This window comes from Cyclopterus lumpus, chromosome 11 (assembly GCF_009769545.1).
Source record: "Cyclopterus lumpus isolate fCycLum1 chromosome 11, fCycLum1.pri, whole genome shotgun sequence".
In the NCBI taxonomy this organism is placed as follows: Eukaryota; Metazoa; Chordata; class Actinopteri; order Perciformes; family Cyclopteridae; genus Cyclopterus; species Cyclopterus lumpus.
Genome location: NC_046976.1, coordinates 6,647,876 through 6,666,868, shown reverse-complemented (window position 1 = coordinate 6,666,868; position 18,993 = coordinate 6,647,876). Strand labels below are relative to the sequence as shown.

General features: G+C 43.1%; 2 protein-coding genes across 6 annotated transcripts in view; both read right to left on the bottom strand.

Annotated features, from left to right (window-relative positions):
• LOC117738688 (sodium bicarbonate cotransporter 3-like) overlaps positions 1–7,529 on the bottom strand; it is a 36,470-nt gene extending 28,941 nt beyond the window's left edge. For all 5 annotated transcript variants that reach the window (XM_034544711.1, XM_034544707.1, XM_034544710.1 and 2 more), the window contains exon 1: positions 7,354–7,529. In XM_034544711.1, coding sequence (XP_034400602.1) covers positions 7,354–7,395 — 42 coding nt within the window. In that variant the 5' untranslated portion in view covers positions 7,396–7,529. The remainder of the gene's footprint in view (positions 1–7,353) is intronic.
• Positions 7,530–14,352: 6,823 nt separating this feature from the next.
• eomesa (eomesodermin homolog a) lies at positions 14,353–18,008 on the bottom strand. Its single transcript, XM_034545280.1, has 6 exons — positions 17,077–18,008; positions 16,548–16,702; positions 15,801–15,922; positions 15,423–15,581; positions 15,216–15,277; positions 14,353–15,100 (listed from the first exon to the last, which is right to left on the bottom strand). The coding sequence occupies exons 1-6, from the start codon at positions 17,784–17,786 to the stop codon at positions 14,353–14,355; spliced, it is 1,956 nt and encodes a 651-aa protein (XP_034401171.1). The 5' UTR covers positions 17,787–18,008.
• Positions 18,009–18,993: the final 985 nt, after the last annotated feature.

Genomic DNA, 18,993 nt, shown 5'->3' with positions numbered 1-18,993 from the left:
TATTTACATCTTTGTTTATTAGAAAGCAGTCTACTTCTCTCATTTGCCAGCGCATTGCTGCTTATCTTGGCACATAACAGACACCTGTAGATCAGTGAGATAGTATGAAACAATTGACAGGAATGCGAGTCATGTCATGCACGTGCGCATGCATGTGTATCCTTGTGTGCATGCATGAGTAAAATGTGACCCACTTACAGAAAAAAAAGCATTACTAGAGGTCAAAAACTCCACAGGGAAAATTGTAATGGCCATTTTTTTCATTTTGTAATTTTATTGACAGACTTGAAAGGGGCACATTTAAACAGTTCATAACTCAAATGTTTATTTGTATCTTATATGTTATTGAAATTAATAAGTTCTCACAATTGAGAGGCTCAAACCAGAAAGTATTTGAAATTGTTGACCCAAAGGATTAATTGATTGATTAAAAAAAAAAAAAGTACTTACCGATTTATTTTCGGCCGATCAACTAATCGCGTCATCATTGCATCTTTTACACTTTAAACTAATTTTCTTATTCATTGACAACATGAAGGTTAACCTCTCATCTGTTAGTAAGCTTGCGTGGGAGTGATTTTAACCACGGAGCTGCCAAACGCCTCTTTAGCCAACCAGACAGTGAATAAAACAACCAGCCACCCAACAGGCCTGGTTCCTTGCCAGCCTTGCTTTACTGGGACCCGATCCAATCAATAGAGACGGACGTAAGAGAGGTGTTACATCGTGAGAGACCTGTCCCTCGAGACTACTGAATATCTCTCTGTCTTACACTGCCAAAATGCACAATTGCATACTACGTATGAGAATATTGACATTTATTTACTGCCAATTAATGGTAAATTATGTAACCAATTAAATGATGTCTGAAAACAGAAAAGACAATGTGATGCATTATAGATGGCTGCTAAGCAATGTATGTACATTAAATGATATGCACAAGTAATATATCATTTGGGGAAAGCTTTTCAGGAAAGCACAAACACCAGGCTGGATAACGAAGGTAAAAACAGATAATAATTATATAATTTGATCAGGCAGCAACATTCAGCTTTTGCGGGCTAGCTATTCAATTATTTAGCTCCCTGGAGCCCATCTCCATGATTGGACAGGGCAGAAGGCAGAGGTAGTCACAAGCTTGGGACCCGTCTCTAATGTCTCCCGAGTGAAGACGTAGTTTAATCTTAAGGTTTACACTGCTCATTTGGCAGAAAACAAACAGATACTAATCATAGTCTCCATTGGATGTAGTCAATACTACTAAACATGCACAGACTTTGCAGACAAACAAAGATGGAAACCCTCCCTTCTCTCTGAATCGCAAATATTCCATTCTGGGCATAGTAATATTTGCCCTTTGTAATGTTATCTGGACTGAATGGAAACAAGCATTTCATTTAAATCCAACATCTCTATTGACAGCATGCACCTTGTTTGCATTCAGCTACCTTGGCAGACACATTGTTCACCCACCCCCAAACACTCATGTCTCTTTCTTCCTGTTCTCCTTGTCCCGCTCCTTCAAGCAGCCATAACCGTTTCCGTTAGTTTCCTTGCTTTCCTGTTCCCCAAAGGCGATCAAAGAGTAGAGGAGGAAACGTTTCCATATCAAAAGACACATGAGGCAACAGAGTCTCTGTGCTGACCACCTGCTCCATTTATTGGCAAAGACAACTGCACTCTACCGTAGAAGACAACAAGAAGGCAAACCAATACAAAACAAATGTAATAATAACACTGCCTGACTGACACTCATGTTCTACACTTGAACAGGATCCACAGGCTCGGTGCATGCAAACATAAAACCACACACACACACACACACACACACACACACACACAGAGAGAGAGGACCAGACATACCGTAAGCACATGCTCCCCTTCACTCTGTTCATCCATTTAGACTAAAACATCGGCAAAGCAAAGGCAGCCAGGATGTCGCACTGTTCCCTCTTGCTCAGCTATCTCTTTATACACACACACCGAGAGACAGACAGAGAGAGAGCGAGAGAGAGAGCGAGAGAGCGAGAGAGCGAGAGAGCGAGAGAGAGCACGCCAGCCGCTTCTGAACACACGGTGCTCTGCTCTATCCTGTCAGCGCGCTCTTTGCTCAGTGGCCAATCCCACCATGCCACCATGAATATTTTATTCTCCAAGCCAAGAGCTTAAAAACGCACCCATAAACATAGAGGACGTACACGCACATTTGGAGGACATTCAAATGCTCACCCGCAGAGGTATTCAGGTCACAAATTATGACCCCCCCCCCCCCCCAACACAGATAAATAGAAACAAGCACACATGTGAGCTGGGCATTCCTCAGAGGTTGCATGGATCGAATTGAAAAAGGACAGATAGCTGCGTGTTCATTGAGACTTCGAATGCATCTGTGGCTTTTGACATTCACAATCCTTATCGTAGCCTGAAGGTTGCACATGTCTTTCGACAACCTGTAATTTTAACAAGAACTATGCCTCATTTGTATTCTGTCCAAAACAGGAACTGTTACACGAGTAGGGCAAAAGGAACCGGTTCCTGAAACCTAAGCGGTAACTATTTTCTAACTGAAAGAAACGCTGTGGAGCTCGGTGCAGGGAGACCCTTTGAACGCAGAATCCGTAACAGTGCCAGTCAGTTATAAGTAACCACAAAAGGCAAAGGTTACACCAAACCTAAAATTAAGATAGCCCCATGGTGAAGGACATAAAGTGTGCATGGAATTAAATAGATTAATTAGAGTGCCATCTAAAAGGCTGAACCTTCGCTGAGCCAAGGCATCAGGCAAATTTGACTTACCACACTTGAGGTCTTGAGACTGAACAAAGCAACACTGTTACACTGTTGTGCATGTTTGAAAAAAAAAAAATACTTTAAGCTAACAAGGATTTGCATAAGAATTAAGAGCTTTAAAATGAAAATGCCGCTCAAACTAAAAAATATGTGTGTTATCGATTAATCTGACAATTTAAATTGGAATGAATTGTTGTATTCTATAAATTGTCAAAAATGTGTTCAAGGAAAAGCCCCATCACAAGTGTTCAGAGCTCAGGACAACTGGGGGTTCAGAGTCTTGCTCAAGGATACTTCGACATGCAAACTATGGGGAGAGCGGGGTTCGAACCAGCTACCTTGTGGTTGAGGGAGGACCACTCTCCCCATGAGCTACAGCCACCCTTAATATAATGTAATATGGGGAAACGCACGTTTGAGACGCTAGAACCATTTATTGTTGATCATAGCACTTCTTTCAACGTGTATTACTGTGTTGTTTATCGGTAAACTGTATAATCAAGGACAGAGAAGGGGTCTTGTGTCTTTTCAATGTATATCTCATACAACTCCATCATAGATCATTAAAAAACACATTCAGACCCAGAGCTGACCAGCGCAATCATGATAAAAATACTGGTGTTGAATGTGTGTTAATGGCTTTTTAAGAACTGCCCACGTTAGAGTCACAATAAGAGGCAGTACAGTAATAGTGTACAATATTAGTATACTGCTGGTACAAAGTTGTACTGTTGGTTACATCCAGGGCACTGGCATGGAACCAACGGCCACATGCATCCAGAAATACAGACCTATATTTGTAGTATTGTTACTAGATGACAGAATACAGTCAATGGAAAATAGTGCGTGTTGCTCAGAGTTCATGGCTCACTCTCAATTATTTGACTCACTGCTTCAGCTGTAAACATAGTAATCCCTACAGCCGTCCAATAAATTCAGCTTCTCGTAAGGTAAAGAGATTAAAAAAATGTTGGCACAGGGTTGCATATGTACAGTCCAGTGATTATGCACAAGAAAAAGCCTTTGGGACCAAGCAACCATTATATGCAACCACCCAGATTGACTCAGACCACACCTAGCAGTTTGGGGTTAATGAGGTTTTGTACGTTTTCCTGTAATTGGATGAACTCTCAAATCCTCTCTGTTTCCATGGTGGACACAACCATACTACCAAGCAGATTAGTACACTCTTGGGCCATTTGATCTGTTGTTCTGTGTTTACATTCATGAAATAACCTTTACGGCATTGATTGGACCAGCAGTATTCTTGAGACTGCTCTGAATCCCCTGGCTAGTTAGAAAAATGTGGGTGGCAAAAGGAAATTAATGACACTCTCCCCCACCTACACAGCTTCTTTCTAATCTACAGAGCAATGTAAATGCATTGAACTGTGTCAAGGTGAGGCACAGAAGTTAGAAAAGCTTGCTGTTTGGCCTTCCTGTAGACAAGTAAAAGAATCCCAAAAATGTAATACAACTTTTACTTTGAGTAAGAAACAAAGTACAGGACACATAGCTGTGTCACTTTCTGATTTATGGAGTGGACCTTTTCGATCGTTGCCTCCAACAAGCACTTAAATGGTTGTGGTATGTTTAATCGCATCCTACTTTCTGAAAGTAGATTTGTTACAATATAAACAAACGGGCTCTCTGTTGTGTACACCAATTAGCCTATAGCTGGGTACGGTAGAAATTATATTTGTTATCGTATTATCTTAATAGTGCAGCTGAACAGTACACAGCACCATCAGACTGGCAAAGAGGCTCATTATGTGTAATTGCCCATTCAAAGTAATGTCATACGGTGAGTAAGCTTCATAAAACACTCACTAACCCCAGCAGTAAGAGCTGAGCCAATAATAGTCCAGCTCATAGGACCCTGGCTTCTTTCACTAGTGGAACAGCAGGCCGCACAAATCCCTCTGCTCCTGGTAAGATGGCTAACACCTGAGCTTAAATTCAATGAGAGATCACACGTCAGAGCCGGTAGGGCCGCACAGTGGTGTGGTGAATAGCACTGTCGGCCCAGAGCAAGACAGGCCCAATGTAAACTGGTATTGGTTCAAGCCCCACCGCACAAGCGGTTAAAATTAAGGGATGGATGGATTGCAAATCGTTGAAAAACTGAGTTTGCGGTCCCAATGAAAAAGTAAAAGTGTGTATTTATTAAGCAAATTCTGCGCATTGACCAACCAGTAAGGGAAACCAAATGGTCCAAGCTATAAAACCGCTACTATAATCTTTGTTTTCTTTCAGTGTCTAGATCCTCAGTCTTTCCATAAACAACCTATCTTTCAGGTATCAGTTTCAACTACATGGCTCTAATCTTTGACCACTAAGCATTCATAAGGTTAAACATGCAAAACACATGCAGGCAGAGATGGAAGATCATCGCCAACACTGAGGCTAATAGAGGTCACTTAAACACAAAGCCAAATCCGTCTAAGTAGCCTTCTATAAATGCCACAAACAGCCTGAGATGATAATCGGTGGAATAAAGGCAGCCGAACAACAACCAATGACATTGCATGCCGAGTATCCCCATGGCCCACTGGTATGACTAACAGTTGTTTTAAATGTACAGGAGTTGAGGCCAAACTAAACAATAATGGCTAACTATTCAGTTGTACTGTCATTGGTCAACCAGCAAGCCTGAATATAAAAAGGTTCTTTTTTAAATCAGATTCCTGTGTGTGTTCAACATGCACACACTAGCTACATGTCAGGCTCAAAGCTTAACATTGGCAATTATGGGCACCAAGCAGTTGAATGTCTGTCTACGGGTCTCTATGTCACAGCGAATGCATTGCCATCCACGCCTGGGGAAGGAGTGCACACATTATTTCTGTAAAACCTACCAGCGGATCTAGGGTGACCAGACGTCCAGATTTAGGCCGGATAGTCCGGATTTGCAATGCCCTGTCTGTATTTGTCCTCCTTTTTGGAGTTGCACTGGGCGCGCGATAGAATATTTTGCTGGAACGCAGTCTAACAAATGATTGGTTAAAAGCGTTGTCAAATACATATCTGATAGGCTTGGGTTAGTTTCTAACCTTATATGATTGGTTAAAAACGTAAACAAGGTTCCGTGTGCTGGCTACATTGACCGAAACTTAACACAGAGAAGAAAACATGCCAAAACGTCAGATGGTGTTCAACCCAGAATGGACAAAAGAACATGGTTTTATTTCAAAAAGCAGTCGAGACTCCTTTCATGGCTTCTGCTCTCTGCTGTGATGTTGACATAAGCGTTCAGGGTAAAGCTGACATTGAAAGACATGCGGGAACAGAGAAGCATAAAAGGTAACAGACGTGCAGTATCTCTTCACTCAAAACATGTTTTTGAGAAGGTACGTCGCCGTTGGATGACAACATCTACGCTGCTGAGCTGTGTAAGGTTTACCATGCTGTAAAGCACCACCAGGTGGAGACTGCGGCGTGAAAGTGGACCTAGAGATATTTAGTGATTCCCCCATAGCTCAGGGGATGATGTGTGGCCGAACTAAAGCCCAGGCTTTGTGTCCTAGCGCACTACTCTGTACAGGTGCATACAGATTACATCAAAAGCAAACAATTTGCCCTTTTAACATTCATTTATCTGTTTATTATTTATGTGATTGAATTTGTCATTCATTTTAAGTCCACAAATGTTATGCTTTGTGGCACTCAGCACTTTAAAAGATTCATCTCAGTGGTCAGTTTTTGAACACCACAATGTATTGAATAAATACAAATACTGTGAACAAACACTTTGACTCTTCAAGACTATTCTTTCCTATTCTGTTACACATACATCATGTAGCAATCACACATGTATTGTAGAGGGGAGCACGCCAGAGTCCTATGCAATTATTCACAGCCTCACAAAATACCGCTTAGTGTCCTCTTTTTTGGTGTTATGGATATGGTCACCCTGAGCGAATTGACTAACGTTAGCTGGGACACATATTACGTAGTAACAGACGGGTGGACCTGTTGAACGTGAGTGGGGGAAATGCTACACAGCTCGTAGAAACGTAACGTTAATTAGCTAAATCCGTTAACTGTCGTCAGACTCACCACCAAAGGCTTTCATCTAGCTGTTAGCTACTTATGTGTACGTTTTAGCTGCTCGCAGTTCGTGGGCAACTGAACACGAAGGGTCCAAACGGGACCTCTATTACTCACAACTAACGTCACCCAACATGCTGGACTCCGCTCAAGCGACGGCTATTCCGGTAACGTTAGCAGGTGCTATCTGAAAAGTAAAGAGGAACTAGAAAGAAATTTAAACTTGTGGCAGAGAACCCCATTTATATAAAACGTGTGTTTGAATTAACGACTTTGGTTGAATTAAACGGGAGACCCGAACACAACTTGTATCCATGCCACGTGTCAGAAGTAGAAAGCCGGCTAACAATAGTAGCCATCCGCCCGGTGGTGCCCCGCTGAATCTGACTCCTGAGCATCACTGGAAAACGTTACTACTGGCAAACACGGGGGCAAACAAGGGGCAAACACGGACAAAGAGCCGCACAGATGTAATGGTGGGCTAACGGTTAACTGTGTGGGGCGGGCACTTACTGTTCTCAAAAGGGGCCTCATTTGTTCCGACGGTTCGTCCATTTCACCTGCCGCCGGTCTTCTGCCCACTAGCTACCTGTTTTATTTTTAAACAGTTGATGTAACGGAAAGCTCCCGGGCCGGTAAAGACTAGTGCGTGAACTGTGAGGACTGGCTGTGCTTTCCCTAACCACACAGTGAAGACACGCCTCTAAGATGATTGACAGTGACGGAGTGCCAATTCGCGTGCGATGCCCGGCGATCTTCGCCAATCAAATCTAAATACGTCAGGACGAGGGCGGGGACTACCTTCCGAGCTGGTTTGCCTGGAGGGGGGGTTGTGTGATTTTGTTTTACTTCGGTAAACTTGCTGGGACGGTTTGATTCCATGGTTAATGGAAGTGTAAGTTGTACAGATGAGAATTGTTGAAATAAATACAACTTATTTAGATGTCTAGATCCCCAAGTTTCATATAGAAACTAACTGGATATGGATCCATGTGGTCAGTATCTTGGGTTTGAAGTTGTGGACACTATAACCTGAATGATGACTAAGAACAAGCAAATACAGGATCTATATTTGTACATTATATAACACATGTTTGTCTTTTAACTTTAGAGCTATACTTAAAGGCAAAATAACACAAACAATGGAAATGAATACCATTACCAACCGACAGGTCTAAGACAACCACAATGTATACAGCCTTAAAGTTACTTTGATAATGTTAGACATAGCAGTATTAACACAGTGAATAAATACCTGTATTCTCAATTGTGACAAACACAAACAGTTGACAAATACACACAATTTAGTGTACATCAATTATATACTATACTCCTGCAATAAAATACAATAAAATGACATTGTTATAAGATGTTAATTATGATCTGAAGTTATTCACTGAAATACATATAATGAAATCACACTTATTAGATAACAGGGCAGACACGATTAATTAGGCTGTATTTAGTTTGATAAGGTTAAGCATTCAAACACTGGAGATTTTTAAATCTACACAGACCTACTTTATGAAGGCTTTTAATATAATAAGGAATTTTAATATAAAAAATAAATTATTATGCTTGCCTTTTGTGCAAAAAAAATGACATGACCGCCTATGACTACAAATCCTTAGATATTGATATTACAGTCCATTTAAATTAGTATAGGCTATTTCACATGTCAAATTTTAAAATGACTGAAAGCTCAATCGTTGTATATGCACACATTTTAAATTAAATCCTACATATTGCCTTACATCCTCCTGACATACACTTGTCATCCATCTTCCACAAAACCACCTTTGCTAGCATGTATTATAATGTGTTACTTTGTGATAATTAACTTTCACCAGCAGATGGCAATGCTGTACCAACCATTTCTCCTGTGTAAGACAGCAGTCGGCCACCACACATGAATATATTTAATTCACTCTTCAGAGGCAACACTTTCAGTTTCAATCTTTTACTTCTGGTCTTTAATGCTGAATAATTAGTCCGGTGAAACCCCCTGTTAAAGGATACCTAATATTAGAAATATGCTGTGATTGAGATGTGATGAATCACAAAAAAAAAAATAAGAAAGTGTTTTGAGCGTCAGTGTAAAATCTGGTAGGTCAAGTTGGACCTACCAGACACAATGTGATGCGCTTAGTCTTTGTGATTACCTTTAATGACCTGCAGAACCACATTTTTTTACAGAACTGTGGGATTTAGCACACAAAAATAGAAAGTTAACTTCAGCCTTACGGTCATTATTTCAAAATCACTCTATGATCCTGTCGCTTATTGTATTGCAGTGGAGTACAAGTACAGTTAGAACAGTAATCAGGCGTGGGCAAACAGCAAAAGTAGTCTGTTCTTTCAGAAGAGTTGGGTGTCTTCCTTTAAATAGAGGCCCGTTCCTCACCCACCCATCAACCTCCGGCATAATCACGCGGCAGCTCAAAAATAGAACCGCGAGGTGGGAGATCAAACTATCACCTCTTAATTGTACCCTGAGTCTTAAAGATGCTGAGAGCCCATTAGCGCACAACGAAGAGTGCTGTGTACTGCTCTTGAAACATGCATCCGCATAATGAAGCTGGGAGATGAGTCAGAAGTTAGACAAGTGGAAGAAGCACCACACGGGCCTCCACCTGTGCTGGGGGACTCGTGGAAAGAGATGCAGACTGCAAGGTGTGGCGATGCTGAGAAAGAAAGTTTTCTCTTTTCAAAGCTTCAGAAAGAAAAAAGAAAAAAAAGCAGAATGAAAAGTGTAGTCGTACTGAACCTAGTGGAATAATTACAACCCTTGTCTTTTAATGTGAAATGTAAAATCCAGAAGTAATGGCTGCAGATCTCGTAGAATCTGTGCAAAGGTTACACAGACATTTTTTATTTAGCTTTGAGCAGCAAGAGGTCGACAGTTCGGAGAGAGTAACATGTTAGGTGCGAGCCACCAAATGAATATTGACTGTGTCATGTTTTGTCCCACAGGCTGTAGAAATGAAGAGTCCCTCTCTCCCAGAAGGTTTAGTGGGTGATGTTTTTTCTCCAGTGGCGAGGCCTTCTGATGGCGCCAGGAGAGAAAGACCAGAATGTGACATACCCAAATCTGTTGGAGCGCTCCATCAAAGTGCCAATGCATTGATTTTGACCACAGATCTATTCCACGCGGCTGCCTCTGCACGCCCTAACCCAAAACATTGCTTTCAAGACCAGGGACTTGCTGGAGCCTTAGTGCCCCTGAAACCTGTTCAACTCCTCCGGGACACTCAGAGGAGGTGGGGATGGGAGGGTGGGGGTGGGGTTGAGGCCAGTGACCAGCATGGTGTACCTAAATCGACACGGGGATGGGTAGATGGTGGGAGGGGTGGCTGCGGAGATAGTAAATGGTGGTGGTGGTCAGAAGGGGAAAAGAAAGTGTCGGGGGGGGGGGGGGGGGGGGGGGGTCCGGCCTGTTGAGTTGCGTCCCACTGCCCTCAAGAGGGAACGCAGGGGTTTGAAATCAATGTGCTGTTAAGTGCAGCTTAGCCGCGGGATACTCTCTCCAACGTTATCCATGCACCAGTGAGTCAGGGCCCTGCCTGCCCGCGGCACACGTCGTCTCAGGGCATCGACACGAGGACCCGGCCTTGCCTCCGGTTCCTCTCACCTCCGCACTCACTGCCGACACTCAACGCCCTACTGCAAACAGTTGTGGCCCCGCCAACTTGAGACTCATCTCACACCAGGGTCTCACTCCAGCAGACCTGCAAGCATTACACCCATGCTTTAGTCAGCCAGCCAACCCCCCCCCCCCCCTCCCACACACACACCCCCCCCACCCATTTACTGCTGATTAACCAGGTCCAAAGCAGACAGGGAGACTGCATATAGCATTGTGTTGTGTACATCGACACCTGGAGCGAGCTAAAAGGAGCGCCTTTGTCAGCATCATAAGGACTGTCGATGCCTACGACCTCTACTTGAAACAAAGAACATGTGCTTATTACAGGTGAAACAGGCATTGTGTGCCAGAGGATGTGTACAGTACATGTACTACATGTGTTGGGCTAGTTTTACAATATAATATAGCACACTGGACCTGGCTCCTGGCTTCGATGTGGGCCTGCATGTGCCTGCCTTGTCCATCGTTTCCTACTGTTAAAAAGATCTGACTCATGTCGACTGATGACATTAAACTCAAGATGTTTAGGAAAGTCTTTGTAAAATAAAAGCCATTAACTAGATCATGCGTGAATAGATCACAAAACAGCAGAGTGGCCATACGAGGCTCAAACCGTCCCTCAGGAACAAATCCACAGTAATTCTAACTGGCTTGATAAGCATTTAACCGAGGTGACATTTATCAACACATCAAAAGGGGAAATGTAGTGTGAAGAGGAAACATAATCGCCACCGTCTCACTCGTGCTCATCTGTAGGGTACTTTTTTTTTTTTTAAAGGAGGGGGCGTCTAAAAGAAATGTTGACCCAGACACACGTCTGCCTGTGGCTGCATTTAGTCAGTGAGAGCAGTAATAGTGTGTGACTGAAGGTGAGGAAACGGCCTCAGGCCTTCATCTGTGTTTAGATGTCAGCCCTCCTTGGGTACAATGTCTCCGTAGCCTCCTTGGCCTTTCTTACATGAACTCTCAACGTGGTCTCCAATGGATGGCCTGAGGGAAGGTTGATCACACACATGAGGCAAGAAGAAGTTTTACTAATGCGCTTTAAATGCTACAAACTGCTGGATTGTTTCTCGCAGGCCTCGTGTTACTGATACTGCAGCAAAACCCAGTCAATTGCTGAGATTGTAGCGAGCGATGTTGTAACAACGGAAGTCAATTCTTCAGGTCTTATCCCGATGCGCATACAGTGAGTCGACATGGTCTGAATTTGTGGTAGCATGCTGTTGAGGTGTCTATTGATTACTGTACTTCTTGCATGAACGGGTTGAGTAAGACACAATTTATCGACTTGTTGCAAGGTTTTTATTGTGGAGTTGTCGAGGGCGCCCATGAATCACCTGCAATATCCTTCAAATAAATAATAAGAGGATTGTTGACAGAGCAGCAGTGGCGACCGAGGACGATGTTTGTACCGAGGACGATGTTTGTACTTTAGATGCATGTCCCCGTCACCGTGTATGTAAGCCATGTTGTCGCCGGGTATGAGGTTTCATTCCAGTAGGAGGATGGCAGACATTACATATGCAGCGCCGACATGCATTTGACGAGGCATTTACACCGATACATAAACCTTGAAGCGTGCATGTGTGCTGGGGTTTGTTTGTATGTGTGCTGGGGAGACAAATAAGCAAATATGTTTATTGGAACTTAAGCATCTTGGCCAAGACCCCCTTGTAAATGAGTCTCAAAATATGAAGGGGATGATCCTGGCGTAATAAAGGTTGAATAAAAATAAAATAAGAGAACCTCAACATTTTTGGGTGGGATTTGGCTGAGAGAATCACGTCATTTCCACTAATCTTTAGGTCTGTTATGTGTAAATTAAAGGCGTGTGAAATTCTCATTGTGTTCTCAAGTGTATCGATTACTGTCATGTGGCTGCTGCTACTCTCTTTTGTAGTCGTCCAGTCATAATCTCCATCCTCTGCCTCACGACCACCGACGAGCAGAGGTCAAGGCCGCATGAAAAGGAGAAGAAAAACATTGTCAGATCCCCCGAAATACAATTTGCTGACACGCACAAGTGCAAACATTTATTTTCTCCCAGCTCGAACCCCCCCCAAGAGCCTTTTTCTTACAGCTTTCCTGAGAGGCCAGGGCAATCAAGCACTCTACCTTGTTAGGAGGTGTTAATTGGAGTTAGTGAGACTCCTCACTTTGTCAAAGAGTCTGACAACAGAATTAATTAGAATTCGAGTATGCAAATCAATTCAAATTGGAGTCCTTATGGGGGAGGATTCAAAGTATTTTCACTTTGAAAAAAAACAGGTGTTGAGAACATGAGCCAAGTAGTCTCTGTGTGAATATTATGACTTCTCTTTTCATGGATTTTATCTCCACTAATCCACTTTTGTGTTGCGTATAAATAGAGGTGTTGGGCTGTGCGTTGCCCTTAGTTGGGTGGCCGATGGACCATTTTTCATTTAGCCTGATTTCATATCTTCGAAGTACGCACGCCTCGCAATGCGGTTGCACTACATGGGTAAATGATACAAATGTGTGAAGCCACCATGGCAACAACAGAAGGAATGGTATAGGACTATGTGCTTTTTTTTTCACCTAACTGGGTCTATGTTGAGTCATGACATCTAAAAACATGCAAATCAAATTTAAATCACACTTTGCTCATTTGAATTGTGTGACCTCGTTGCACTCATTTAATACTTGAAAAGGATTGCTCAGCTCTTTTGTGGATAAACACCATGGGCTCGGAGAATTTCAAGAAAACATGACCAAAAGAAAGTGTTGACTGTGACCTTAAAACAGGAGGCGGCTTTCACACACTGTATGCCATCCCATGCCCTTATTGTTGTTTAGGATGCTTATGATCTTTTGGGTTTATGATACCTGATTACAAGTCTTTGCATATGAAAATGTTCTGAAAAATGACGCTAAATGTGTTTTATTAGCAGAGAAGGACGATAGATTTAAAAGGTTGCAAAGGAACATTGCTTGAAATTAATTCCCTACTCAAGTGCAGTTGGTCTCAAATCGCTTCCAGGAGAAAAGAAAAAGAAAAAATGTAAAGTTCAATCTAAAATTGGCTGTATTTTATCATCACGGCGCTCCATCTGAAAGGATCGTCTTATTCAGATGCAAGGACTTTATATAGTAGGCTTGTTGCTATGTCAACTTGTTGGCAGCAACCACCCATGGAGCCTTTATTTTAGAGGCCCAAATTATTGGCCTCTATAAAAAGCCATAAAAATACAGTAGGGTTACAGGGCCCACGACTCATTCACTGCAACACATACCCCTATGATTTATTTTCTTCAGAAAATGTATTTCTTCCAGTTATTTTAGTTCCAGCAGCGAAAATGTGGCGACTTTGCCAATGAAAGTAGATTTTAAGAACTGCAAAAGGCCTGTCTTATTCACACTTTGTGGACACGGGACGTTAAAATACACCGACAGACATTTGGACAGCTGCTTTGTGAAAAGCCGTTTTATTATCCATTTAATAACACCTCCATGAAGACAATTTGTACAAGATACATCACATTCTAAAGTGCACGAATACTGTACAACGGAAATGACTTAAATATGCAGGGCGGGGAGAAAAAAAAAAGAAAAAAAGTCACATTTGTAAAAAGAAAAAAAAAAGTTGTAAAAATAAATGAATAAAAAAGGGACATGCTTTCTTTTTTTTTCTTTTTTAAAAACAACAATCACTATGCATGTTTCTGCTCAGGTATGTGAGAGGGGTTGGCCTGGGAAAATAACCATGTGCAGCTTGCTTGAGGGGGGGGGGGGGGGACACTAAGCTTTGGCACCTTTAGAGAAAAGAGAAAACAGACATTAACAAGGAATGGAGAGCACGCAGTAATAAACAAAAGAATTATATGTAGTTTCAATAAATAGTCTTAGGGGCTTGTGTAGAATGCATAATAACCCATGCCTTTTGGGTTGTCCTTGTACTCTTCCGTAGTCAAGTCCTCACACTTGATGGTGGGGGAGTTCTCTGTGCTTGAGCCCCCAGGGGACATCCTGCGCCGCTTGCACATCACGGAGTACACACCGGAATCGCTAGAGTCCACTGATTTCAGCGAGTGGGACGTCTCGATCCAAGTCGAGGCAGGCGGCGCGCTCTCCTCGGGCAGCTTGTCTTTTGTGGACCCCAGCTGGTCCTCCGGGAAGGTTGGGGGGCTTGGACGAGGGGACCAGGGCAGGCCCGTGGTCATCTTGCGCTGGTAAGAGCTTCTGGTGCCCCAGCCCGCAGCCATGGAGGCGAAGGCAGAGTCTGGGTAGTAGCTGAGGGCGTGGGACGTCTGCAGGGACAGGGGCTTGATGCCGTAGGACAGCAGGCTGCTGGTGGAATAGTCATTCTCATAGGAGAGATCCAGCTTGTTGGAGCCCGGCTGGACTGGGGGGACGAACCAGCGCTGGGCAGAGGCCGCGGCGCTGACGTCCTCACTCTGTGGGGAGAGGAGGCTGTTGGTTTGGGGGACGGCCCGCTCACTGGCGTAGAAGCGGTTCTGAGGCAGGTTGTTGACGAACTGGTCCTGAAAGAAAGGCTGCATGGCATAGCGGGCCCCGGGCACAATCTGGGTGGAGCGAGGGGAGTCTGTGGGGGATGGAGTCAACCGGTCACTCTCTGGGGCTGTGTACATCCTGTTTCGACAAAAACAAGAACACAAGAAAATTCAGCGTCCGAGAAATGCGTCAAATAGTGCACCACAGGGAAAAAAACTGATCAACCACACTGCTTGAAGGGCAAGACACTTACGAGTCATAGTTATCCCGGAAGCCTTTCGCAAAAGGGTTGTGATCTATCTTCAGCTGCGTGATCTAAAACAAACAAGACATCTTGCATTAATAATGTGAGAGAGCAATGACATTTTTTAAATGCAACTAAACATAAATGCATGCATTGCATCTAAACTAGGAGATGCCTTCTCAATCTATAATAAAAATGTAGCATTCCAGCGCTTACATCTGTGTTCTGGTACGCAGTGACTGCTATAAACTGGTTCTCTGGGAAGGTGAAGGTCTGAGTTCTGGCCTCGTTGCTCATGTCCTCCACTCCGTCCTCCGTCACCTCCACAATGTGCAGTCGCGGTTGGTATTTATGAAGCGACTGCAAGACGATCATCTGCAGAGGAGAGATGTGCGATGAGTGCAACGCCGAAGACTTCACAACAGGCTGCGTGAATCGACTTGTGCTCTTTATTAAAAATACAATGGGGTGCTTAAATAGCTTTAAAAAATGTCAATCATGGCTTGAAAGTTACAATGCACACAAGTATTAGTTAAAATCAGAAACGATGACAACGAATGGAAAATTGGAGGGCATCAGAAATCCATATCTTACCTGTGTGTTGTTGTTGTTGGCCCCTTTATTGTTTGTCAGCTTCAACTTGCCAAAAGAGATTTCTTGCCTCATCCAGTGAGCGCCAGTGTTTGGAGATTCAGGATGAACATACATTTTGTTACCTGAAATTGAAATAACGCAGTTAGTAATATGGCAAACAGAGAGAATAATAAATCATATACTGCTTTTTGATATTATGCATCAACAATTTTAATCAAATTAAATTACATAAAACATTCATTATTTTGTTTGGGATATTTTGATGAAAAGCATTATTTGAAAAAAAGATTCAAGACAGATTAATAAAATGTATTTTGTGGTTTAAAAAAAAAGAAAATTCTGGTTTAAAAAAGATGCTGAAAATGATTAATTTTCTTGTAATACTATCTTATCCATAAATCATCAAATATATATTTTTTAAATACATCAAGTACTAGACATTTGAAAAGACAAGTGTCACACTTGAGTTGGTTCTCCGAGAGGAGTCTAAATGATTGCATTAAAACACTACAAAATGCAACCTTTTAAAAGAAGTGTTATTATAATAATTTAAAAGAACAGTCTTTATTTCCAAACTTTCTTAATCTTTGACACAAAAGTTTGATTCACAAGCTGGCAGGACTGATTGCCACATTGCTGCATTGTTTATTTCTAACCACGTTTTATTCATTTATTTTTCGATTTATTTTATTAAACAAAATACACATTTGCCAGAGCCAAATTAGTTTTCTTTAATCTCAAACTCACCTTGCATATTATTGTCTGCTTTCCCACAAGTGACCCACTTTCCTCCCTGAAAGCGCCAGTGATTCGGGTCAGCCAAAATAACTTCTACAAAGACATTGTAATGGGCCGTGAGGTTGAGTCCAGTGATGTTGAAGCTGAGGAATGGGAACATCCGTCTAAAAAAGAAAAAGAAAAAACAGGAATTATTAACGACTGTGCTCATAAAAGCAGGAAAAACGCTCATGTCACGCCTGTGTTCTCTAATATTCGATTTTAAATAATTGGACATTTCCTTATGGGCATGTTTAGTCTGCGGTGTAGTTGTGGATTTACTAGAAACGAAAACGTTCAATTAAAAAAAGTTCAAACCGACATACAAATTCGTAAAAGGACGATGGGAATCGTGTGCGTAAAATGTTGGTCGTGCGTAAAAAGTGGTATAAAAATGACCTTTGTCATAACAAATATAGAGGCTAAACAGGCCGACGGTACACATTAAAACGAACTTCACATTCTGCACACGTCTGTTTAAATGGGGCCTTCCGCTTACCTGCCCTGCTTGGTGATGATCATCTCGGTCTGGTGCCGGTGGAATTTCAGCCACAGAGGCCGGTTACACAGATAGACCTGCGCTCTGGCTCCGGCGGCAGACCCCGGCAGAGACATGGAGCCAATCCCCGTCCCCGTCCCGGGATAGGAGGGGTACAAACAGCCCGGACCCTGGCTGAACTGGTACCCTCCGCTGCTAAACTGACTCCGGCCGGTGCACACGGACGAGGAGGAGAAGCCCGTGGGCGGCAGGACGGATCCGTAATGAAGCGACGCCGGGTACCTGGAGCCGCTGGACCCAGTGTACACAGAGCCGGTCTGTCCCGCGTAAGGGAAGAGGGAACAGGGGCTTGCCATGTCGGCACTCGCCTGGGTGGACGAGATGAAGTATCGGTCAGAGCCAAGTTCGTCTATGTTGTAACGTCGACCGCTCGTCAACTCGTCCTCGCCGAGCACCGGGGAGCCTTTCCTCCCATCGGGCCCGGTTTTAGCGAAAGTGTCCCCCTCTCCCTCACCCAGCATCCCGTTCCCTACCCCGCTCAGGTACTTCTTCGGGGCGCTGCTGGACTCCGATTCCGTTCGGTCGACTTCTTGGTAGTCGAGCTGCGATGATGGCCTCGGGCTGTTGTTGGCACTGTCCGACGACGAAAGATTGTAAAAGGTCTTGGGTAAACTGATGCTGGCGCTGGGAAGGATGTTCTCTAACTGCATTGTTTAGACCTTGCGATAAAAAAAGAGTTGTAGAGAGAGTTTCCAGAGGAGTGAATCTCATCCAAGGAGGCGACGCAACCACCGGCGCCCTGGTCGTTTTTGGCTCTGCACGCCTCCCTCCCTGACGAATGATGGAAGGAGGTTACACCGTCTCCTCGCCGACGGATGTTCGGATCAGATTCTAGGCTGGACACTGGATGTTCAGCGGCTCTTATAAAGATGTTGTTCTCCACACACCCAACTGATTGTGAGCGAGAGGGAGGAGCTCTTGGAGACGCACGCGGGGGCACCAGTCCGCTCCGCAGCCAATGGTCGCACTACCCTAATTCAATTAGAAAGCGTCTGGTGGAAATAATATCGGGCGAAAACTCGCCACGAGTGTCGTTACGTTTATTTATTTTGTGACTCTCACGTCGCGGGTAGAGACGCGACCGAAGTGGCGATCGCATCCAAGATTTAAAAACAATAAATTACCAGGTGCAAACAATCTTCAAATTGTCAAATGGGAGTTAAAAAAATCATGTCGAAGAGGCTCAAACGACAATCAGGTATCTCTGCACATTTTCCACACAAAAAAAACCCACACTCAATAAGTCGCACCGCTTCTAATCCCCGATACACTTTCAGCTTCACGCCATCACGTGAGATGTGCATTCACATATGGCTCATCAGATTACTTCCGCACTTTCTCACACAACGAAGACCAGCAAACACTCTCAACACGTTAAGAAAGAGAAGGACAAAAAAAAAAAATCACATGTGCAGCTTATTTCCTGTAATTAGCCTCCGTCGCCTCTTCCACTTCCAGGTTTTCAGTCTTGGCTCGAATAAAACTATCCACCGTAAAAAAAAAACACAGACTGAAAAAGACCACCTGAAATAAAAATAATACTAAAACACGCTTTTTATTTTTCGTTTGACTTAATTTGTTTCTGCTTAATAAGAAAATAAGGCGAGTATTAATGCAGCTTCTTTTTCCTTTTCTCAGGTGACAAATGCATTGTTGTTGCTGGCTTTAATCCTCTTCAGATACTGAAAGTATTTAAATAAAAAATAGAAATGGATCTGTTTTAAAAATGTTATACGATATTTAAATTATTGTTAAATTGGTCACTAATTAACTCGCCAAAAATGCTTTATTTATATGAGAGATAGCATTTAAAGTAGCTGGATATTTGGGAAAAATTTGATCTATTTCCTAATTTGA

What these genes read in the sequence shown, in the direction of transcription:
- eomesa (XM_034545280.1), bottom strand. Translation starts at nt 17,786, where the DNA reads ATGCAGTTAGAGAACATCCTTCCCAGCGCCAGCATCAGTTTACCCAAG. An exon ending in ATCATCACCAAGCAGGGCAG is followed by an intron (nt 16,703 to 17,076) that starts GTAAGCGGAAGG and finishes TTTCTTTTTTAG; the next exon opens with ACGGATGTTCCCATTCCTCA. An exon ending in CCAACAACAACAACACACAG is followed by an intron (nt 15,582 to 15,800) that starts GTAAGATATGGA and finishes TCTCCTCTGCAG; the next exon opens with ATGATCGTCTTGCAGTCGCT.